This window comes from Choloepus didactylus, chromosome 2, assembly GCF_015220235.1.
Source record: "Choloepus didactylus isolate mChoDid1 chromosome 2, mChoDid1.pri, whole genome shotgun sequence".
Classification (NCBI taxonomy): Eukaryota; Metazoa; Chordata; class Mammalia; order Pilosa; family Megalonychidae; genus Choloepus; species Choloepus didactylus.
In genome coordinates, this window is record NC_051308.1 from 224,600,376 (window position 1) to 224,625,562 (window position 25,187).

The 25,187-nt window shown below is 37.9% G+C and overlaps 2 protein-coding genes across 5 annotated transcripts in view; one reads left to right on the forward strand and one right to left on the reverse strand.

Moving 5' to 3' along the window:
* RHCE (Rh blood group CcEe antigens) overlaps positions 1 to 4,590 on the forward strand; it is a 47,704-nt gene extending 43,114 nt beyond the window's left edge. For all 4 annotated transcript variants that reach the window (XM_037828130.1, XM_037828131.1, XM_037828132.1 and 1 more), the window contains one exon: positions 4,374 to 4,590. In XM_037828130.1, the coding sequence (XP_037684058.1) occupies positions 4,374 to 4,400 (27 nt within the window). In that variant the 3' untranslated portion in view covers positions 4,401 to 4,590. The remainder of the gene's footprint in view (positions 1 to 4,373) is intronic.
* On the reverse strand, positions 4,588 to 24,965 carry TMEM50A (transmembrane protein 50A). The gene is made up of 7 exons (XM_037828134.1): positions 24,809 to 24,965; positions 22,447 to 22,551; positions 18,704 to 18,816; positions 12,846 to 12,913; positions 11,008 to 11,100; positions 8,648 to 8,708; positions 4,588 to 6,394 (listed from the first exon to the last, which is right to left on the reverse strand). Exons 2-7 carry the CDS (start codon positions 22,537 to 22,539, stop codon positions 6,349 to 6,351), a joined length of 474 nt encoding a protein of 157 aa, XP_037684062.1. The 5' UTR covers positions 22,540 to 22,551; positions 24,809 to 24,965; the 3' UTR covers positions 4,588 to 6,348.
* Positions 24,966 to 25,187: the final 222 nt, after the last annotated feature.

Here is a 25,187-nt window from a genome sequence, read left to right on the forward strand (position 1 = left end):
TGAGAAGTTATAAGTAGTGGAAGCAAGAAAACTTGTAAAATAGGAGTCTGGGGGTCATTTAGTGAAGAGACAGAGCTCAAACAACTCAGCTGCTGCTCAGAGTCTCTGTGTTACATTGTCATGTTTGTCATCATGGCTCGACTAGATGGAAGGTCAGTGCTCATTCACTGCCGCCCTGCTGCCCTCCCTCATGGTTCACAAAGCACTCTGATGTGTGCAACCTTAGGTAATCTTCCCAGTGTTGCGGTGGGTAGGCTGGGCAAGCAGGTATTCAGTATCGGCAACAGAGGTCAGGCCGGTGCCCAGCATCAGGAGTCTGTCAATCCTTGCTCTGTCCAGCATGCCAAGATATCGATCACTTAAGGGACAGAGAACCAGCCTTGCTATGGGCCTGGGCATATGTGCCTCTAGTGGTAAAGGAGAGAGAACTTGCCTCCTCTTCTTTTACTAGCTTTATCGAGATCTAACTGACATACAATAAACGTACATATTTTAAGTGTACAATTAGGTATGTTTTGACAAATGTATACACCTGTAAAACCATCACTATAATCAAGATAATGAACATATTCATCACCCCTGAAAGTTTCCTCGTGCCGTTTTGTAACCCCTCCTTCCCTGCACCACTCCCCATCCCATCCCCAGGCAACTATTGAAGTGCTTTCCACCATTATAAATTAGTTGGTGTTCTCTAGAATTGTATGGAAATGGAATCACACAGTATGCATTCTTTCTTTTCCTGGCTTCTTTCACTAAGCGTAATTATTTCTGAGATTCATTCATATTGTTGGAGTAACCTGCCTCGTCTTGTAGTAGCTTCACTCTAAAGCTGTCAGCTCTTGACTTCTAATAGCCATTGTCTTCCAGACCCAGCCCACTCCGAGTATTCTAGCCCCTTTAGCTGAAGCAGGGTTATCTAGTGAAAGGACTCTGAAACTGACTGTATCCATTCATTCATTCCACAAGTGTTTATTGAGCAATTACTATATACCAAGCACTATACTAATTAACCAGGGATACCGCAAACAGGACAAATATCTGCTTCAAATATTTGAGGTACAGTGACTATTCGCTGAACAAATGAAGAAATCCAAGGAACCGCACCTAAAACTACCCACGGCAGCAGCAGGTGAAATAGAATGAGTGTAGACTTGGAATGAGAAGACCTGGATTCCAGGCATCAATCTGCATTGTATTACTTAGGCAAGGCCCTTGACCTCTCAGTGGCAAAATAAAAATAATCTTTGCTCTACTTCACAAGGTTGCTTTGAATATCAAATGAGGTGATAATATATGTAATGGCACTCTAAAAATGCCATCCGTCACGAGAATGTGAAAATTTATTACTAGGGGTTTAGCCACCCACAAGGGAATAAGTGTAGGAATAATAGCTATCATTTATTGCTCGCCTACTGTTTCCAATTTTGTGCTAGATGCTTTTCAACATTGTCTGATTTTATCCTCACAACTCTGCATGTGACTAAGTATCCCCATCTTATGGAAGAGGAAATTGAGGCCTATAGAGATTAAGTAACTTGTCCAATTTAGAGCTGGCAAATGGAACAAGAGGAATTTGAATTGATACCAGCTTGGCTCTGAAGACTCAGCAGGTGTGTGTGTGTTGTGGGCAGCTACTGGAGAACAGTTATCTGCTCCTGCCACCCCCAGTCTTCTGACATTTTCTTGCAGCTGAGTAGAACCATTTACTCAGTAATATACCATTTATGGCTTGTATTTGAAAAGCTGAAAATCCATTAGAGAGGTAAGAATTCAAATTTACAAAGCTGATAAATCCAGGGGTGATTTTTTTTCTTTGTAAACCATCCAAAAAGACATTTTTAACTTTATTGAATCACCTTATTGCTTTTCATAGAATTAGACTGCCAGGGTTGGATGGGATTTTAAAGCTAGTTCAAGCATTCCTTCGCTGGTTGCCCAGATTATGCCTGGCACTTCCTGGAATGGACCCCTCACCACTCTCTAAGGGCAGCCATCTCATTCTTGGATGGTCTGTTAAAGTTCACTCATTCATTCACTAATTCATTCCACTAAATAGTATTATTTAATATGGGCCAAGCATTCTGCTGAGTGCTGGGGAGATAAATCGAAATAAAACCTAGTTCTAGGTCTCAAGTTGCTGGATATACTAATCCTCTATTTCCCTGTAATTTACAATGATCCTAACCCAGAGACTTTATTAAAAATTCAGCTTATAACACAACTTTTCATGTGTCTTGTGCCTTCACTAAAAATATAACGTGTTTCCAACACTTGATTTCAATTTAATAAACGATGGATATTACTTCATGCACAAGGACCCACTGATGTTCTCCTTTTAAAATTAATTCCACAAGTAACCTTTCTGAAATTAAGCGAGACACTTTTATTTTGAGTCTCCTGTGGGTAAGCCACTGTGCTGGGTATTGCATGGAGTGGAAACAGAAACTAGGGGTTTCACGACTTAAGTTAGGAGGGCTGGATCTTTATATGTGCACGGCTCTATTAAGTATTAAATAAGTAATCTTGGTAGTAGCTGTTAGCAAAATTCAGAGGAGAGCGAGATCATGGGGTTGGAGAGGTGAGGGAAAATAGGGCTTAGAACTGTGTTGGATTTGGCAAAGGGACAGGAAGGGGAAAGGCATTCCAAGTAAGGGAAAGACTGAGCGAGAACAAAAGAGGCATAAAGTAACCTGGCTTGGCAGCATCTGTGAAGAGAGTCCGAAAGGTGGCCTAGAACCACTTGAATTTCATCCTACAGGCAAATGGACGCGCACAAAGGTTTGAGGGGGGGAACAATGCAAAAAATGAATGTCTTACAGTTAAGTAGAATGGTACAATTTAGCATGTAGGATGGATTCTGAAATGACTGCAATATGCTGAAGATCATCCATTGGCTTCTGAACCAAGTATTGGCAGTTTATTTTGAAAATGATTTTATTGCCAAGAAATATAAACACCACTACAGTTTTGGCATAAAAACACAGCAAAATGTGTTGAGTTCCTTTTACTGTTTATGCAAAGTGCTTAAAACCTGGCCTTGTCACATTGGTATCACCCTTGCTTCTGATTTAAAATAAATGTTCTGGACACACAGTAAGGGTCCAATAAATGCTTGTAACCAAAATGAAGAGTGCCAGCTTTTAAAGTAAAGTAGGAAAACAGACTGGGAGCCTGCCAGTGACTCCTCAGTGAGGACCTGCTGACAGAGCATCGTTCTGGAACGCAGATCTGAGTTCTTGCCCTGGATCACCGAGTGGCAGGCCAGGGGCCGGGCAGATCACTTTACTTTTCTGGGCAGTTTCTTCCTCCATAAAATGAGATCAACTCTTCACATTCTAAGAGCATGTTCTCTCGAGTCAGACAGATCTGGGCTCTACCACTTCCAGCTCTGCACCTTGCAGAGCCTCAGCCTCCCTCTCTGAAATGGGATAATAACTCTTACTGGGTTCTTGTGAGGATTTAGGGAGATAATGTATGTAAAATGTTAGCACACTTATCCCTAGAAAACACCCCGTAAGTGTTAGCTATCCTGATTTCCAGTTCTAGAATTCTGTGACCCAAGGTTATTCAAAATGCAGTGATGTTGGACTCTAATACGCATAACTGCAGAACTCAGCAAATATTCAACTTATGGAACAGAAGACCCAAAGGGGAACTAAGAATCTCCAACACTTGAAAGACTGTCACGTGGAAGAGGAAAAATATTTTTTTTCTATGCTTTGCCAGAGAATTTAATTAGGCCCAGCAGGTGACACAATATACATTTCTGACAATTTGAACTGTCTGCAAAATAGAATGAGCTACTTCATATGTTAATGAGTTCCCCATCACTGGAAGTGTTCAAACAGAAGCTAGAGAACTATTTATCAATGATCCATGAAAGGTCTATACGAAATGAGCTATCCACGATCTCTTCCAACTCAGATTTTATGAAAGAACCTCTCAGGTCTTTGTGTGATGAGATGACATTTAGGTCAACATAAGTTTGTTTCAAAAGATCAAGACAGACAGGAGGTGAGAGGTTCTTAGTCTCACAAAAAGAGCAAAATGTAATTGTTCAAGTGTTATTCTAGTCCTTCCTGTACCACCTCTCAGGTCAGAGTGATCTGTTCCTGCATCTATGCTCCCCCACCCTTAGGAAGGTCTTTGTCTTAAACCCTTATAAAAGGCTTTCTGTCCTCTTTGTATCGCTTGGTTGTCTTCCCTGCGAATGCGATGCCTGCCCAGCCTGAGAGAGCCGTCATGTAAGCCCTGAATAAAAAGTTCATGTATCAGGAAAAAAAAAAAAAAAGATCAAGCCAGAATCAGTATGTATACAAATTTTAAGAGTAAAAGGGTTCATCTGTAAAAAAATGTTTGCTTTGCTTTTACAGTTTCCTCATTTGGCTGCTGGATTTTAAGCAAAAGAACCTAAGAAAAAGGAGGCCTGTTCAAAAACAAGACAACTTTATTTTGCTGTTTCCCTTTTTTTTGTATGTGACACTTGTTAAAGCAAGATAAATTTGATATTAATCTCTATAAAATTGCTTTAAAAAAAGTTAATGTCCCCATAAAAAATTTGATGTTAAAAAATAAAAGACTACAAACTTGTTTTTTTAAGTGGTAATTTATTAGTCTTAAATAGATGTTTGTTTTCATTAAAGATGGTGCAATTAATATTTTCTTGGGTGCAGACCGATAACTAAGGTTTGGTTCAATTTTATTTACAATTCTTTAGTTTCTTTTTCATGCTTAATAAAGTGTGCTACCCAATTAACTCTTGTCTACATCAGCAGAGCAGGTAATACAAAATAGAAATTAAGAACTTGCTTATATTTAGCCCTTGCAGACATTATGCTTTTATTCTAGCAGTTTTACAAGGCAGTTTGCATTCTCTGAGCACTTTCTGAATTGCACTAGGAGTGGGGGAAGATGTCATGGTCAATTGTGGAATAGGAGATACACTGCTTTTGTATTAAATATCTAGATCTTTGGCCCTGAGAAAATAATTTAAATTTCTGTGGTCTGGGATTCCTCATCTGTGAAAAGAGACTCAACCTCTAAGATCACCTCCAGTTTTCACATCTGTGGATCTAAAAATTCACCAGGAGTGATATGCTGTGGAAGGACAGCAAAACAGTCACTTCTTTGAGTAGCGTCCTGATGACCAGACAATATTCAAAAGGTCCATCAAAGATAGTTCTTATTGGTGGATAATGATGGCTGACACGGAAGAGAGTACTACAAATTTAAATCACCTAAGAGAGATTTTGTGTTTAATGAAGGAGTAACTGTAGAAACATTTAGGAAAGGAATCACTTCATAAACATAAATGAAGAACATTTATCCCACAGTTAGCAAGTTCATTAAAAAAAAAAAAAATTCCCATTTTGCCAAGTTGGGGAGCCTGGGTGGTAGATAACAGAGTTGCTGAGAACAACAGACCATGAGAATTACCAGTAGTTAATGTTTGTAATTATAATTGACCTTGCTGGTCTATCATGAGCTTAGTGGTTCGGTCTTCTAAAAAGAGATAAAATGAAACATGGAATCCAATCTATTGTTCGGTCTTCTAAAAAGAGATAAAATGAAACATGGAATCCAATCTATTATAAGATCAAAAAAAAAAAAAAAAAAAATTGTCACCAGAGTAATGGACTGGAATGCCAAGTCCCTATTCTTTTCCTTTCTTTCAGTGGTAGACGTGACTGTCAGCATCCCACCAGGACCAAGTGTCCCGGCAGTCACACCCAGAGAATCAGGGTCACAGTGGGAGAGATCCCCACAGAAGGGACGTGAGGAGCCTGGGGGCTAGATCACGGGGCTTCTCTCTTCCAACATGCTCACTCCCCTTTTGGGAAATCCTCAATAGCTATTTACAATGAAATGTTTACAGAATTTTTGGCAAACTCATAAAAGCCAAACACAAAATATAATGAGAAATAATTCTGACCACTGAATAGTTTTTAATTTAATTTAGCGTTTGACCCAAAAGATGCCACATGTAAATACATATATTAAATCTTCAGGGCACTTTGGTTGCAGTTTTGGATCTCAGATATGACAAATACTTTAATAGATGTATCCATAAATTTATTTTGTAATTTTTATTTTTACAAATTATACCATGATAAAACTTGATAAAAAATAAATCATGTGAAGTAGTTTCCTTTAACATTTTGTAAGTTAATCAAGTGCATACCACAATAGTTTTTTTGTTGTTTAAAGAGTTCTCATGATTTTAGTATTACACAACTTTAAGCTGAGACTACACCCAGAAATAAGTTTAGAAAATGACATTACAAAAGATTGGGAGTGAGCAGTAAAAAACCCATGCAAGGCTGCTGTTCTGTAGGAAATCAGATGTTTTCATTGCCATAAGTCTTCAGTGCGGCCAAACTTAAAAACCAGTCCTCTGTGAATAAAACAAGAAATATCACATGACTACCTGAAGTTTGGGAAAAGAAAGAATGTGTGAGATTTTGAGAATGGTGGGGAACTAGCAACAAAGAATAACTGATAAGTTGTATGAAAACAATCATGGAATGTATCAAAACAGAAACCAACTAAGGTAGTGAATTCTTCCATTATATCCTTCATGTTCAACTGCGCTATTTACCACCAGCTTCTTCACAACTCAGATGTTAAGTCTGAGTAGTGGAGACAAATGTCACTTTATAAAAGTTAACCAATATTCAGAATGTAACCATTATATGTCTGGTTTTATTATATTCATTTAACAAACTCTTTTTTGAGTGTTCTCGTGTGCTAGGAGACAGATACAGGGGCAACAAAGACAAATAAGATATAGTCCCTGTCCTCAAACCTCAACTTGCTTACCTTGTTGATGACACATGTGGTATTAGGGAAAATGCACACACACAATGTTAAGGGAGCACAAAAACTCATAGAATTAATTCTGCCTGAATGTGTTAGAAAAAGATTTATAGTGCTAGTAATAGTTGAGATGGGCTTTGATGGATAAGTAGGAGTCTGAATGGGAGGCTGGTAGGAACAGGAGCTAATGGGATGATGAAGGAAGATGTTTCAGGGAGAGGAAACTATTTCAAAAGACACAGAGGCATAAAAGATCATGGGGCCTCTCTCTCTAGCTAAGCCAACTTGGCGGGTGAACTCACTGCCTGCCCCGCTACGTGGGATCTGACTCCCAAGGGTGTAAATCTCCCTAGCAGAGATGGGGCTTTTTTATTTTTTATTTTTTTATTTTTTTGGGATAGGTGGGGAGGGATGGGGAAGTAAAGTCCTAGAATATGTAGCAGTTTCTTAAGCATTTTTGGATTAGGAACTTTGGAAATGTGCTGAAAGCCACAGACTCTCTCTTCCCAGAAACAAATAGAAAGAAACACCAATTTTTGCATATGGGAAATTCTGGTGGTTCTCCATCTTCAGAAACCTACTCATGGAATCAAAATTAATAACCCCTGATGCAGAGGAAAAAGAAAGTTTTTTGGGGGAATAAGGATGGGGGAAAGGACAGGGTCCAAGTTTCCAGGAAAAAAATGAACATTAGAGAAGACTATTCATAAAAGTATTGAGGTTTTTAGGGGTGTGCCGGTTTGAATGTATTATATCCCCCAGAAAAAGCCATATTCTTTGGTGCAATCTTGTGGGGCAGACAGAATAGTGGGGATTAAGTTGGAATGTTTGGATTAGGTTGTTTGCATGGAGATGTGCCCCACCCAGCTGTGGGAGGTGACCCTGGTGGGATACTCCCATGGAGGTGTGGCCCCACCCATTCGGGGTGGGCCTTGATCAGTGGAGCCATATAAAACATGCTGACTCAAAGAGACGGAACGGAGTGCAGCTGTGAGTGACATTTTGAAGAGAAGCAAGCTTCCTGGAAAGGAACGTCCTGGGAGAAAGCCGTTTTTGAAACCAGAACTTTGGAGCAGACACCAGCCACATGCCTTCCCAGCTAACAGAGGTTTTCTGGATGCCATTGGCCATCCTCCAGTGAAGGTACCTGATTGCTGATGTGTTACCTTGGACATTTTATGGCCTTAAGACTGTAACTGTGTAGTGAAATAAACCCCCATTTTATAAAAGCCTACCCATCTCTGGTGTTTTGCATTCTGCAGCATTAGCAAACTAGAACAAGGGGTTTTAGTAATATTTTAAGTTGTAATTCCATCAGGAGGATCGAAAACTTCAGGGCTCTTTTTCCCTCTATACCTCACATCTCACCTACAAGTTGTAATGACAACAAGGAAAGGAAGAACTATTAAATGTACCCAGAAACCAAATTTTGAGGAGAAATGGTTTGAAGTAGGCTTTCATTAAAAGGCAACTGCTAACAAAACAAAAAAAGCAACTGCTAGAGATCTAGATGTAAAATGAACATTGTCAGTGTCATGTAACTAAATCTTCATGAATAACAGTTCTTCATTAAAGGAGGAGGGGGCAGCAAGTTTTAAATCAATGTATGTTCCCAAAGTCAGCAGTAAACCAACCCCTGCATCCTTCTTAATCTCATTCTTCATATTTTATGACAATAACATGGAGGAGAGGCACTGGACAGGGGTAAATTAAGCAACCAAATATAGTGACTGACATAAAAGAAACTATTGATAAACAAACAAACCAACAAACAAAAAAAAAACCAGAATGAACAAAAAAAGATTGGGTGAAAAATACAAAACAAACTTACCCAAAAAAGATGAAGGCATTCTGGAAAAACACAGCAATTCCAGGGTAGACTGTGGGTTTTTCTGTAAAAATAATTGTAACATTTAGAGGCACATGAATCCAAAACATTTTGTTTCAGACATATTGGCAAATACCTGCTTTCCTGCCTACCATAGTTGATTTTTCAGTGAACTATGGTTGGTTTGGGTATTAAATGCCAATACATATGACAAAGCATAGCACTGGTTTAGTTAAGTGATAGCTCCTTTGTTCATTTATCAACTATTTATGAGTACCTATGATGTGCCAGGTACTGCTCAAGGTACTGCTGTGACACAGCAGTAAGGAAAGGAATTTTTCTTGCCTTCATTGGAGCTAGGCAATCAACAGAATTAAACAAGTAAGGAGAGAAAATAAAACATGACAAGCATAGGAAATTAACGGATGATTAACATTTTAGAAAAATTAACATTTTAGAAAGGGTAGCCAGGAAGACGTCATGAGAAGGTGACATTTGAGCAGGGACCCAAAGTGAGGGCAGGAGCCATGCAGCTATCTGGGGAAAGATACTTTCCAGTAGCAGTAATAGCAAGTGCAAAAACCCTGAGGTGGGCAGCATGCTTGGCATATTAGGAATAGGAACAGCCAGGTGGGCAAGAGAAAAAAGCAGGTAAAATCAGAGAAGGGAGGGAGGCTGAAGGGGGTGACTATCCTAAGCGGAACTTTATAGGTCAAAGCAAGGACTTTGATTTTTCTGAATGAGGTGAGAAACCACTGGAGGGTTATGAGAAAAGGGACATGAGCTGACAGAGTTTAATGGCGCACTCTGGCTGCTGTACTAAGAGTAGGAGGCTATTTCAGGAAATCAGGCAACAGACAGTGATGGATGGGACCAGGGTGGAAGCTTTGGAAAGGGGAGAACGTGGTTGGATTCAGGATATATTTTGTCAGCAGAGTCAACAAGATTTGCTGACGGATTGGATGTTGGCTGTGATACAAGGAGAGGTGCCATCTTTCACAGGCCTTAACCACCCAAAGTTTTTGGCCTAAATACCTGGAAAGATGGAGCAGCCATTCACGAAGATGGGGAAGACTGCTGGAGGCACATTTTGTTCTGATTTTATCCGAGACTGAAATATAAATTCTCATAACTTCCTAACATTGGGGCTTTTAACGATTACTAATTAAATGACAAATGAAGGCATGATGAATAGATGAAATATCAACTTTTCCTCAAAACAGTTTTAAGTTATTCTGATTAACCTCACAGCTGATTTGTATAGGCCTTCACTACTACTTTACTTTAACTATTACCATGAGACTGGCTCAAAAAGTTGCTAAGGCAACTTTGTAAAATTATTAATCTTCTGCTAATAATTCTAGAAGCATAACCTTATGCTACTTTACTCTAGAAGCTTTTAGGAAAATAACCTAAAATTTTAGATGAAGACACTCCTACAAAAGGGGGTACCTGTATTAATAGTGTTGTATCTGGGAAAGAAGAATTATCAGGAATTTAATTTTCTTCTTTGAATTATTTTGTATTCTCAATTTTCTATCATGAATAAGTATCACGCAATTCAGATGATCAGTAAAGAAAAGGAATGTTTTTGTTTTATAATGATGATGATAAAGATTCTGTAGCAGCAAGAAAACTACTTATGATATCATGATAAATGCAAAAAGCAGGGTTCAAAACTTTATTTATGCTGTGACTGTAACTACATAAACGTAAGAAAAAAGAAATATACCCAAATATTTAAGAGTGGTGGGATTATTTTAGTATCTTTTTCTTCTATTTCCCACATTTTTGGTAATATGGCTTTCATAGTAAATTACATAAACAAGAGAAAAAACACAAAAAACTTAAAATCCCTCACGGCAAAATTTCAGCTAGGGACCTAAGAGTAGGTTTCCTCTTGAGCCTGCCTCAAACTGACCTGACACTGCAGATGCAAACTGAATGTTAATTTATTTTTCTATCTAAAAGGAGATCACGTCATATTACCAGGGAGGCTTAACTGAATAAATTTCAATTCCAGGATGTTAGTTTGGATGGATATTATTCAGCAAGTTAAAACTTGCCAAATAACGACAGAACATATATATTCTGCTTGAGGATTTGGAAGCCAAAGAGAAGCCAGATTTGGAAATGTGCCCTGTCAATTCCAGGTTCCAAATCAGAAGAAAAAATACAGAAGAAAGGGATATTAAAAATACAAAAACCAAAAATACTGATTCAGGGTGGAGGATTTCCCTGGCATAATAGCCTATTTATATGAGAAAAACAAACAAACAAAATATCTTTGTTCTAAAATAACCAACTTTATCGTAAAATTCAGTATTCCATTGAAATAAAATGTAAACTGTATTTTCTCTTACCTTTAACAACATAACCTCCAAAGAGAATCCACATAGATGCAATCAGAGATCCAAAGGCCAACATGAAACCAATGAACAGCCAAATGCGAGCACCTTAAAAGAAGTAACACTTTACCAGAATTGTTCCTCAGCCAGCACAATTAACTCTTTCAAAAAGAAAACAAACACCCAAATGAAAACATGCATATTGCCAGTAAAGTCTAAAATTAGTATGATGGCAGATGTGTTAACTATCCTTCATTCATGCAGATGTCGGCCTTTTTCTTGTCAGTTGGTCTGTATTATTCTAAGGGCATTTATTTGCTTTCCTCAACTACCTACATTAAAACAAACAAACAAAAAACTATACTCAATCTTTTTATAAAACATCTCACAAAATATGTTTTACATTATTTAGAGGTTCGTTCTCTACTTATTTTTAGAAACAGTACTCCAAAATTTAAAGTCCTCTGAGAGTATTTTCAAACAGTAACTCTATAGATACACTAAAAAAATTCACATTCAGTGATATATGAAACTAAAAGCTATCATATTTCACTTTCAGCGAACTCAGGTAGCAAAGTAAATTCAAAGTTACTGCAGCTGGCACTTAGGAAGGTACAGTATAATTATGTTAATAGAGGAGGACAATCTACTTTTAAATATTTATTTATAATTTATCACAATTTGCTATAAAATAAATGGAGTCATTAGAGATAAATGAGTTTCTTTATTTAATTAGCATGAACACATTTTAATAAAAACACTGCCCAGCTCAATAAAGCATAGCAAATAGAATGTTATATATTAATTTCTGATTTTGTGCCAAAAACATAAAACACTAGCTCTGAGAAAATAAAAGCCATTACTTGTAAGTCATGATATTAAAATAAATACAACTGGCTCTGGACCTCCAAAGCTATGTTAGACTAACTAAAAAGTTTTAATTAGAGATATGACAACCATATTTTAGTCCTGGCTCTTGCTATTGTTGGCTTACTATTATCAACACTAACTGTTAACATTCATCTATTCTTTTAGAGTGTACAAGGTTAGAGATCAGTGTTTCTATATCTCTCCTTCTTCTTAAGTTCATCTAAAAAGAGGAGATTCTCAGAGGAGAATCTGAGAACACAGACCAAGGTGGCCTACAGAATTTCTCTGGTTTCATTAAAAAAAAAACAACAAAACAAAACTCTTGAAATTTGCCTACATCAAGGTTTATTTTTGTAAAGATATAATTTTTAAATTTACAATTTAAATTGCTTAAACTCTGACCCATCAAATCTTCAAGTAAGCCGTGCTACGTGCATCCTGTTCTGTCTTTCTCGGGCACACAGCCATGGAGCCCAGAGAATGTGAGTGATCTCATTGAGAAGGAAGGGCCCGGGCGAACAGAAGCACTAAAATTCTATGATTCTGAACTATTCAAAGATAAGCAAATTTTCTCTGATACTCAGAAACTTTTTAAATATTCCTGAACAATGACAATGATAAAAATCCCCCCAATACAGTAGAATCTCATCAACTGTGAATTTCTGATACGCTAATTCAACCAAAGGTTGGCAAAAAAAGGAAGAAAAAATTTATTTGGTATAGTTTAAAGTACTATAAATTCTATTCTGTCCATGTATTCCTTATTATATACTATTCTCTACTGTACACCACATACATTTATATCTACATATTATTGCACAGGGTTATATATTCAATAGGCAACTTTGACCAAACGCTATTTTTACCATATATTCTAGCTACAACTCCATCCCTGACATGAAAGAGACAATGGCCCTCACATTTAGAATCCTCATTTTCAGGATGTAAACATGTATGGTAAAATGTTGTTTGCATCTCTTTACCTGTTTGGCCCAGGCAGCCTTCACTGTAACTATCACCTCGGACTTGTCCATTTGATACTGCATTGATCCTATATGAATAAAATAAAATCAAGAAACTGGGGTGTCTGGCTCCAGGAAGAAACTATCCATGACATCAAATTACCAGATATGTCAGAATTCCTTAAATCCAAGTTCAGACCTAGCGGGTCTTGAGTAATGGGTTCATAGGACCTTAAGCAAGTTCCTTCAACCAGATGCTCTCTGTGGTCCCTGGACCAGCAGAATCAGCATCATCTGGGAACGTGTTAGAAAACAGAATCCTTTGGCTCCACCCCAAACCTACTGATGTAGAAACTCTGGGCCTGGGGCCCAGCAATCTGTATTTAACAAGTCCTCAGGTAATTCTGATGCTTGCTAAATAAAATCTGAGAACCAACTTCTCAACATTTTATCTTGCTAAGATCGGAACAGGTAAAAGAACAATTTAGATTGATCCCATCTAGTTATCTATTTGTACATATAGGACATACTTAACATGTAATCATTTATGGCAAAAGCAGAGAGAAAATGGGCCTGACAAATAGAGGAAAAAAAAATCTATTTGTTCTCTGGCATTATCATTTTTATACATACTCTTAAATTTACAAAAGAGTTGTAAATGTTTTTTCCGGAAACATTTGAGAGTAAGTTGCTAACATGATGCCCTGTAACTCTAGAAAATTTGCATATATTTTCTCCAAACAAGATAGTTCTCCACAATACCACAATCAAATCAAGAAATTAACACTGATCCATAACTACAGTCTCATTTTCAGATCCCATTCACGTTTCCCTCATTGTCCCAAATAATGCTCTTAATAGCAAATGGATCCGGATCCCGCCCAGAATCATGAGTTGCATTTTGTTCTCAAGTCACTTTGGATTCCTTTCGTCTGGAACAGTTTCTCAATTTTCTTTCACTTTTATGACCTTAACACTTTTGAAGGGTTCAGGTCATTATTTTGTTGAATCTCTTTTAATCTGGGTTTGATTACCATTTCCTCATGACAAACTCAGATTATGCATTTGTGGCAGAAATAGCACAAAAGTAACAGGGTCTTCTCATATATCCAACTGGGGGGGAGGGGGGCACATGATTTTGATTTGTCCCTTTATTAGTGATACTCACTTTGATCGCTTAATTAAAGTGGGGGTCTACCTGCCTTTTTCACTGTAAGTTTTTCCCTGTTGTAAGTAATAAGTATTTTGTGAGGAGCATCATTATATATCCCTATGTCTGACTTTTTTGTTTTCTTTAAGTCTTTACTCAAAAATCACTTTCTTATGCTGGGGACTTTTGGTCAATAAAGATGGCAGGGTAAGATGCTTCAGGTTCCTCAACAGAATCTTTGAATAACTATCAAAAAATGGCACAGCCATCTTCCCCAGAGCTCCAGAAAATAAAGGATTACAGTAACTGGGTGGGCACTGAATCAAGAAAATGGAACTTAAAAACGGTAGAAAGATTCTGAGCTCGGCCAGCCCAAATTCCACTTCTCAAAGCACAAGGCCTTGCCCTGGGCTCACTGGGCCCAGCCCCTAGGGGCAGTGGATGGGGGCATGGCTGTCCCCTCTTTGGTCAGTGCTTGGAAGGTGTCATGTCAGCAGGAGCCTGAGTCCGTGATGCGGTATCTCGATGTAAGTGACGCACAGGTCTGGACCGCTCCTCCTTTCCTGAAGCAACCCACTGGCCACGGGGGCTGAAATGATGATGGAATGCCTTCAGGAGTTTCCTGAACATCATAAAATGATCCTGGACTGATTGAATGAACAGCTAGAGCAGGACCAGTTTACTGACATCACCCTGATTGTCGAGGGACACCATCTTATGGCTCACAAGGCTGTTTTGGTTGCTTGCGGTGTTAGTAAACTGGCCTTTTTTCATTTAATTGAGTTCACCTATACAGCAAAGTTAATGATATAAGGAGAAGAAGAAGCCAATGATGTGTCTGGAAAGCAGCAGAGTGTCTACAAATGCTAGAAGCCACCAAAGCCCTTGAAGTCAGTTGTTGCCTCAAAGATGGGTGTCTCTAGTTGGAGACTTCCGTATACCACTCTCATCAATAGATAGAACGTCTAACAGAAGATCAATAAGGAAGCAGAGAAGTTGAATATGACAAATGAACTAGACCTAAAAGACATATACAGAATATTATATCCCAAAACAGCAAGACATACATTTTTCTCAAGTGCACTTGGACCATTCTCCAGGACAGACAACATGCTGGATCACAAAACAAGTCTCAATAAACTTAAAAAAGATTGAAACTAAACAAAGCATCTTCTCTGACCATAATGGAATGCTGCAAATCAAAAACAGGCAGAGAAATGGAAAATCCACAAATATATGGAAGTTAAATAACACATGCTTAAGTAATCAGTGGGTCAAAGAAGAAATTGCAAGGGAAATCAGTAAATATCCTGAGATGAATGAAAATGAGAACACAATATATCAAAACTTATGTGATGCTGTGAAGGCAGTGCTGAGAAGGAAATTTAAAACTTTAAATACTCACACTAAGAAAGAAGAAAAAGCTAAAATCAAAGACCTAACTGCATACCTGGAGGAACTAGAAAAAGAACAGCAGACTAAATCCAAAGCAAACACAGAAGGAAAGAAATAACAAAGATTAAAGCAGAAACACATAAAATTGAGAATAGAAAAACAATGGAAAGCATTAATGAAACCAAAAGTTGGTTCTTTGAAAAGATCAATAAAATTGACGAACCCTTGGACAGACTGAAAAAAAAATAAAAGAGAGAAGATGCAAATGAATAAAATCAGAAATGAGAGGGGAGGACATTACTACTGAACCCACAGAGATAAAAAGGATCATAAGAGATAAAATGAACAAATGTATGCCAACAAATTAGACAATCTAGATGAAATGGACAGATTCCTAGAAATGCATAAACAACCTACATTGACTCTAGAAGAAACAGAAGATCTCAACAAACCAAGTAAAGAGATTGAATCAGTCATCAATAACCTCCCAACAAAGAAAAGCCCAGGACCAAGTGGCTTCACAGGTGAATTCTTAGAAGAATTGATACCAGTTCTGCTCAAACTCTTCCAAAAAACTGAAGAGGAAGGAACACTATCTAATTTATTCTATGAGGCCAAAATCACCCTAATACCAAAGTCACATAAAGGTATTACAAGCAAAGAAAATTACAGACTAATTTCTCTTATGAATATAGATGCAAAAATCCTCAACAAAATACTTGCAAATTGAATCCAACAGCACATTAAAAGAAATACACACCATAATCAAATGGGTTTTATCCCAGGTATGCAAGCATGGTTCAACATAAGAAAATCAATTAACGTAATACACCACATTAACAAAATGAAGGGAAAAAACCACATGATCATCTTAATTGATGGAGAAAAGGCAACCTAGCATCCTTTCTTGATAAAAACACTTTGAAAAGTAGGAACAGAATGAAACTTCCTCAACCTGATGAAAAACCCATGGCCAACATCACACTCAATGATGACAGACTGAAAGCTTGCACTCTGGAAACAAGACAAGGATTCCCACTGTCACCACTGTCATTCAATATTGTGCTGGAAGTTCTAGCCAGAACATTTAGGCAAGAAAAAGAAATAAAAGACATCTAAACTGGAAAGGAAGAAGTAAAACCTTCACTATTGGCAGATGACATCATCCTATATATAGAAAGTCCCAAAAAATCTACAGCAAAGCTACTAGAGCTAATAAAAGAATTCAGCAAAGTGGCAGGATACAAGATCAACACACAAAAATCGGTAGTGTTTCTACACACTAGTAAGGAGCAATCTGAGTAGGAAATCAAGAAAAAAATTCCATTTGTAATAGCAACTAAAAGAATCAAGTATCTAGGAATAAATCTAACGAAAGATGTAAAGGACTCATATGTAGAAAACTACAAAACATTGCTAAAAGAAATCAAAGAACATTGTAATAAATGGAAGGACACTTGTGTTCATGGATTTGAAAACTAAATATTGTTAGTATGTCAGTTCTACCCAAAATGACATACAGATTCAATACAATCCCAATAAAAATTCCAACAGCATACTTTGCAGAGATGGACAAAAACAAGCAAACAAACAAAATGGTAGGAAAAGCTCAAGGCACCCCTGCTGGCCCTTCCCCCAACCTTCCCACAGGCCTGCGCTGATAGTGTGGCCCTTGCCTGGTTCCAGAGGGGACACAGTGATTCCTTAGCGCATGTATATTGGTGATAATCTGCTGGATGGCAGCTTGAAGGATAGCACCAGGACACTTCTCCCTGGCTTGCCTTCCCACAATCTCCTCTGAAGGCAGAGTAGCTTGCAGAAAGCTAAAGCTGTGTTAGAAACAATCAAATTGAATTGGCCTGGGGCAAGGGACCATAAAATAGAGCACCCAGGAGGGGTGGGAAGTCTATTCCATATGGAATAGAGGAGTATTCAGATCCCTTTGTAAGTGGGAGAATTACTAAGGCCAGGAGCACATGCGAGGACAATATTCATGCTCAGAAAAGACAGAGAGGACCCTGCACTTTTGCCTTGGGCTGATCTTCTTGGTAGAAAGAATTAACTCTGAAGGAAAGTACAAGCCAACACAGGGCCAATTTACAGACTATGAAGGGTGTTTTTTTTTGTGCTGGCTGTTTGTTTTGGTTAGCTCCTGGAATTCCAGGCAATCTTGTCATATCACTAGCTGGAAAAAAACTTAAGGAACAGACAGCTCAGAGACTGAATTCCAGAGTTAAGATGTTAAAATAATAAAATGTACAATATGTTAACAAAGGATTACAAAACGTAGAAACAGGAAATGATGGCTTAATCAAAGAAACAAGGTAAAACTTCAGAAACCATCAATGAAGAACATCAGCTGTTAGATATACCAGACAAAGAATTTTAAAAATGATCTTCAATACGTTCAAAGAGCTAATCGACAAAGAGCTAAAGAATACCAGGAAAGTGAAAAATGAGCAAAATAAGAATCCCAATAAAGAGATAGAAATTATAAAAAGGAACCAAACAGAAACACTGGAGTTGAAGACCACAATAACTGAAACGAAAAACTCCCTGGAGGGTTTCAATATCAGATTGGAGCTGGGAGAAGAGAAAAATCAGTAGACTAAAAAATAAGACAATTGAAATTATTCAGGCTAAGGAACAGAAAGAAAAAAGAATTATGGGAATCCCAGAAGGAGAAGAAAAAAAGGGGCAGAAGGAATATTCAAATAAATAATGGCAGAAAACTTCCCAAATTTAATGAAAAACATTAATATAAATATTCAAAATCACGTTCTTGGTGAGGTCTTCCTTGACTCTATAGAAAATCTACAGCCCCTGTTGACATCTATCTCCCCTCTCTGTCTTATTTTTTTTCCCTATAGCTTATCATTTTCTAACATACCATGTATTTAATTTATTTCTGTTTAGTTAGTATCTACCTAGTTCATCAGAATACAAGTTCCATGAAGGCAAAGAGTTTTCCTTGTTTTGTTCACTACTATATCTCATGTATCTAGGTCAGTGCTCAGAATATAAAAACTTCATAAATATTTTAAACAAAGTACAAGGTTTCTAACCTAAATGTGAAGTTATCATCATTGGCAGTATAGAAATAAAAGCATACTTGAGAGAAGCTGGGAAGTAGAAGTGAAAGGAGAGAAGGAAGGAGGAATAGAACAGAGGACTGCTGCTTTTCTTTATAAGCCCTTCTCTACCATTCAACTTTTTAATTATGGCCATTATGTAACTGTTAACATTTAAAAGATTTAAGGCTACACAATTATATGCAAAACATTTTTGTCTGGTGACAATCTATGTAAGTGATTCTAATAACAGTGACACTTACATTAGGAAGGCAATTGTTGCTATAACACCACAGGCATGGTATGAGTGGTTGAACTCATCCATAGAGGGATAAATAACAGCTGCATCTATGATAATCCACCAGCCTGTAAAAAACTAAACAAAACAAGAGGTGAAAGCAATGAGAAATTACAATAATTTTAGACCTTACTGGCTAAAGAGAGCAAGGTGTCTAAATGAAGAGATCTCGTCAAATGAATTTCAAAATTTTCTTAAATATTCTAACATAGTATCTTGCACATCACTTGTCCATGGCTTAATATTTGACTGAATATTAGACACTCTTAAATCTTACAGTAATTACTATTTATTAACATGCATTTCTTTTCTAAATCCACTCCAATCATTATTTTATACAGTCATAATAAAGTCTGTAATTTAAATTTGTAAACTAGAAACGAGTTACAGAAAGGAAAAAAGTGACTCCAATTCTAACTGACCAAAGAGGTCTGTTGTTGCTATTATAAGATGTTATTATTGAAAACGAAGAAACTTCAAATTATTTTTGATATATTTTGCATCTGATGGAAGTGTCAAGAATTTTAGCTATCTTCTTGGCATTGTGAAATAAGTAATGGCTCTACAATTATGTTTTTCCTTTTGATGTCCCTAGTTCTAAGAATTATGGTACAGCCCACAGATGGTTTTAGGTGTGATGTTAAATTCAATTTAAATATCAGATTATAATTTATCTTATTTGAATTTGTTTCTGGATAGTATCGTGGGCAAATACATAATGAAAAACACAAATTGCATAAATATTTTATCATCTGGGCAGAAACTTAAAATATTAATCAAATTCTGACAAGTAGCTTAGAAGATTTTGGAAGTAGTCCTTTCCCCACACCTGACCCAGTTAGCTCTGAGAACCACCATCTTCTAGCAACTATTTAAAAATAATTATTTCGGGCCTTTCAAATTATTTCTGTTGGGTATAGGCAGATCCATACTCTATTAATGACATTTTTACTGGTTAGCATTATTCCCCCCCCGCCTTTTTTTTAACCTTCACTTCAATGTAGTCAAGATATTTTCTTCAGAGACTAAAATTTCCAACTTTTTTTGATATTTGTGAGAGCAGAATTTCTACAGTAGGTTTAAGATGAGATATTTAAACTTGGATTTTTATTTTTCTTTTACTTAATATTCACTCTGTAGAGCACATGACAGCATAAAATCATAAAACAAAAACATCAGATCCCTCAAGGGATTTGCAATGTAAATAAGAATTTTTTTTTTAATCTTCATTTTATTCAGATATATTCACATACCATGCAGTCATACAGAACAAATCATACATTCGATTGTTCACAGTACCATTACATAGTTGTACAGTCATCACCTAAATCAATCCCTGACACCTTCATTAGCACACACACAAAAATAACAAGAATAATAATTAAAGTGAAAAAGAGCAATTGAAGTAAAAAAGAACACTGGGTACCTTTGTCTGTCTGTTTCCTTCCCCTAGTTTTCTACTCATCCATCCATAAACTAGACAAAGGGGAGTGTGGTCCTTATGGCTTTCCCAATCCCATTGTCACCCCTCATAAGCTACATTTTTATATAATTGTCTTCAAGATTCATGGATTCTGGGTTGTAGTTTGATAGTTTCAGGTATCTACCACCAGCTACCCCAATTCTTTAGAACCTAAAAAGGGTTGTCTAAAGTGTGCGTAAGAGTGCCCACCAGAGTGACCTCTCAGCTCCTTTTGGAATCTCTCTGCCACTGAAGCTTATTTCATTTCCTTTCACATCCCCCTTTTGGTCAAGAAGATGTTCTCCGTCCCACGATGCCAGGTCTACATTCCTTCCTGGGAGTCATATTCCACGTTGCCAGGGAGATTCACTCCCCTGGGTGTCTGATCCCACGTAGGGGGGAGGGCAGTGATTTCACCTTTCAAGTTGGCTTAGCTAGAGAGAGAGGGCCACATCTGAGCAACAAAGAGGCATTCGGGAGAAGGCTCTTAGGCAAAATTATAGGGAGGCCCAGCCTCTCCTTTGCAGCAACCGTCTTCCCAAGGGTAAAACCTATGGTAGAGGGCTCAACCCATCAAACCACCAGTCCCCTATTTCTGTGGTCATGTTAGCAACCATCGAGGTGGGGTAGGCCAATACCCCTGCATTCTCCACAGGCTCCTCAAGGGGGCACTACATATTTTTTTCCTTGTTTTTCTTTTTTTTTTTTTAACTTTCCTTTCTTTTTTAAATCAACTGTATGAAAAAAAATTTAAAAAAAAACCAAACATACAATAAAAGAACATTTCAAAGAGACCATAACAAGGGAGTAAGAAAAAGACAACTAACCTAAGATAACTGCTTTACTTCCAACCTGTTCCTACTTTACCCCAAGAAAGTTACCTAATACAGCAACATTTCTGTGAACTTGTTCCTACTATATCCATCAGAAATTAACAGACCATAGTCATTCCTGGGCATCCCCAGAATGTTAAATAGCTTATCCATTCTTCTTGGATTACTGTTCCCCCTTCCTTAATTGCTCTCTATTGCTAGTTCCCCTACATTCTACATTATAAACCATTTGTTTTACATTTTTCAAAGTTCACATTAGTGGTAGCATATAATATTTCTCTTTTTGTGCCTGGCTTATTTCGCTCAGCATTATGTCTTCAAGGTTCATCCATGTTGTCATATGTTCCACGAGATCCTTCCTTCTTACTGCCGTGTAGTATTCCATCGTGTGTATATACCACATTTTATTTATCCACTCATCTGCTGAAGGACATCTGGGTTGTTTCCATCTCTTGGCAATTGTGAATAATGCTGCTATGAACATTGGCATGCAGATATCTGTTCGTGTCACTGCTTTCCGATTTTCCGGGTATATACCGAGAAGTGCAATCGCTGGATCGAACGGTAACTCTATTTCTAGTTTTCTAAGGAACTGCCAGACTGACTTCCAGAGTGGCTGAACCATTATACAGTCCCACCAACAATGAATAAGAGTTCCAATTTCTCCACATCCCCTCCAGCATTTGTAGTTTCCTGTTTGTTTAATGGCAGCCATTCTAATTGGTGTTAGATGGTATCTCATTGTGGTCTTAATTTGCATCTCTCTAATAGCTAGTGAAGCTGAACATTTTTTCATGTGTTTCTTGGCCATTTGTATTTCCTCTTCAGAGAACTGTCTTTTCATATCTTTTGCCCATTTTATAATTGGGCTGTCTGTACTATTGTCATTGAGTTGTAGGATTTCTTTATATATGCAAGATATCAGTCTTTTGTAAATAAGAATTTTATACTGTAAATTACTTCTAAGCAATATATTTTGAGCAGTTTCCTGCTATTTTATTTTCATGATTGAGAAGAAAGTTAACTCCAGATTATTAAGAAATGCAATCACATTTTTTGAAATGTTTTTGACCTGGTTGTTTCTTAAACATTTCTGGTAACTTAATTTACTTAATAAGAGAAGGCATAATTTATATAATAAGTAAATATAAAAATGTACTATCTTATACCATTTTACCATGCAGTTAAAAAAAATTAACCAATCTATTACTCAAATTTCAAATCATAATTTCAACCCTCAAAACAGAACCAGTTAACTCAACCCCATCATAAAAAAACAAAACAAAATCAACATTTGTCCAATTCAGTGCTCAAAAATAAAATAAACAGTACACATTTAAAAACATCACGCAGAATGCAAAGCACATAAACACACCAAAAAAAACGAAGGCCCAAGTCCTCAGTAACACTCACTAGAACACCAGCAGTGATGGAAGCAATGGTATTGCGTTTTTCCCCCCAATCAATGCATTCTGAGCATCTCAGGCCTTCTAGAAATCCAGACATTATTCCAAGTCACTAAAAGAAAGAAAACACAAAACATAAAATGACAAAGTAAAGTGTTATTATTTACTTGCTTCAAACCTGACTTGTATGTTCCCAGAAAATAATTAAAAGACAGTTCAGGAATAACTTAATAGAAGTGAAGTTACAAATGCTTTATTTTGGCTCCACATACTTCTTCATAATATTTCATTTAGTTTTTGATGAATTTCCACATTGTAATTTTGGAAAACAAATTTTGGATTCATTTAGGTTTATTATTATTATTATTATTTTAATTTAAAAGAAGGTTTTGGTTTATTTAAGTAATATGAACAAAGTTGGGTAGGTACCCAAACACAGAAAAATTTTAAATGACTAGTTGACCTCCTCCTGAAAACTGCTACATATTATTTCCAAGGGGGTTATTAAATTAGTTTAAGTGAGCCTTTTAATAACTATGGCAGCTTGGAGTTATGTACCCCAGAAAATCATTCTTTTAAACTTAATCCATGTCTGTGGGTGTGAACCCATTGTAAATAGGACCTACTGATGGGTTAGTTCAGTTAAAGTGTGGCCTAACTGAATTAAGTTGGGCTTTAATGAGGATTACTGGAGACCTTTATAAACAGAGTTAAAGTCAGACTGAGATAATGCCACAGGGAGCAGCCAGAAGCTGGAAGTCAACAGAACCTAGAAGAGAATGGAAAAGGCACTGCCATACGCATTCCATGTGGCGGAAAAGCCACGGATCCCCAACGACTGCTTGCCAGCCAGAAGATACCAACCTCAGGAAAAAGCAAGCCTTCTAGCCTCTGAAACTGTGAGCTAATAAATTCCTTTGTTAAGCCAACCATTGTATGGCATTTGTTTTAGCAGCTAGAAAACCAAAACAATAATGTAGTATAATGATTAGTAAACCCCAGATGCTCTTTTTAAAATAATTTTGCTTCCAATCTAGTTATTATATAATATTGACATTAACAGTCCAAGGACACTAGGTAGTGGAGACATGATTCCTAAACTTTGGCTCTGGTTAATGCATGGATTAGGACGAAAAAATGTTCTCTTTGGAATTTATACATTTTATTGTAGAACGTGTATTTCTTCACACCTCGACTGAGATATTAAAACACAGCACTCCAGGTTTTACCTCCACCCACATCACTTCCTTTCACCCACACCATTTCCATTTTTTCCTTTTCCAAGCCTGCCTTTTAGGTGTCCTTTCTATATTAGAAACATATATTTATTTAAATATGCCTACCTATGATTCAAAAACAGATATTTTCCAACCAAAAGAAAGCATAGTATTGAGGTTAATGTTAATTCAGGCACACATAAAAAATCCACTGCTATTTACATTACTACAACAGGCCTAAACTGCCTTAATAAATTACCTAAACATTCCCCTGGGCTAAGCTGTACAGAGAGATCTGACCTGAGACACATCTTATTATCTCTATTTCAGAAAAGGAAAAGGCCTAAAGTACCTACAAGATGCTGATCATCAATAAACATCCAAACTCCTACAGCAAAGGCCGAACTCATCCAGGAAACTATTCTGTAGCCAGAAATTATGGTTATCCAGTAACACGTTACATCCTAAAAAGAGCCAATGAATCCAATGGTAATCTCCTTGTTTTCACATTAAGTATTAAAAGCTGTGATTGTTACCAGTGCTAACAGGCCTTGGGGACTAGTACAACTATAAGCTATCCTGAGTTTCGAAAATTCACTCATTTTATTTTTCCCTGGGAGGAATATTATCAGTCCATATTTTCAGTTCAACCAACCGTCCCCGCCCCGAATCCACCTTTCTGTGCATGATTACTGGCACACTCATGCCCAAACTCCGCCCTCCACTTTATGACAATTATGTCCAGAGAGAGGACTGGGATTTGGCATATCTTGAAATGAGTTCTAGGTCGCCCTCACTGTGAAAGAGCCATGTTACACAGCCTCTCAGTTTCTCCATCTTTAAAGTTTAGGATGAGATGATTCTCAAGGATCCCGTCATCTCCAGGGGAAGAGGCGCGGTCCCTTCAAGAAATCCCCCACTAGTCCGACAGCAAGGCCGGGGTCGGGGCGCGGTCGCCCTCTCCCTCCACGGGTCGGACATGGGACAGGAGGAAGTAGCCAGTGAGGCACAGGCCGAGTCTGCAGATTCCCAGAAAGTGGAGATACGACACTGCCAGCATCTGCCAGACAGGCCCGATCCGAGCCCCAACAACCTACGGCTGTTCCTCGTCCTGCCCGCTCCCTCCTCCCCGACTCTCCGCCTGGCACTTACGCCCGCCCCGGCCCGTGCAGTCGGTCTGCAGCCTGGTATCGCGCCGCGCCGGGCCGCCTCTGGTTCTGCTAGTTTCAGCCAAGAAAACAAAACATCCCCAGGCCGCCAGACACCGGATGTGGCAGCACAGCCCTCAGGGCTCTGCGGCGCACGCGCATCCCGACGGCGCTGCGGGACGGACGCAGGGAGGGGCGGGCGGCGGAAGGAAGCCACGCCCACCCAATATGTCTGCGCATGCTCAATGCTTTCGCTCCATGGATTTTTACACTTGTGTTCAGTGCGCGTCTGGTTTTCACTATCCTTCCAAGACAGATATGGAAATTCTCTCTTTGCCCTAGCTTTGAAAGGAAGGTGTTGAGCGAGGTGCCCGGACCGTGGT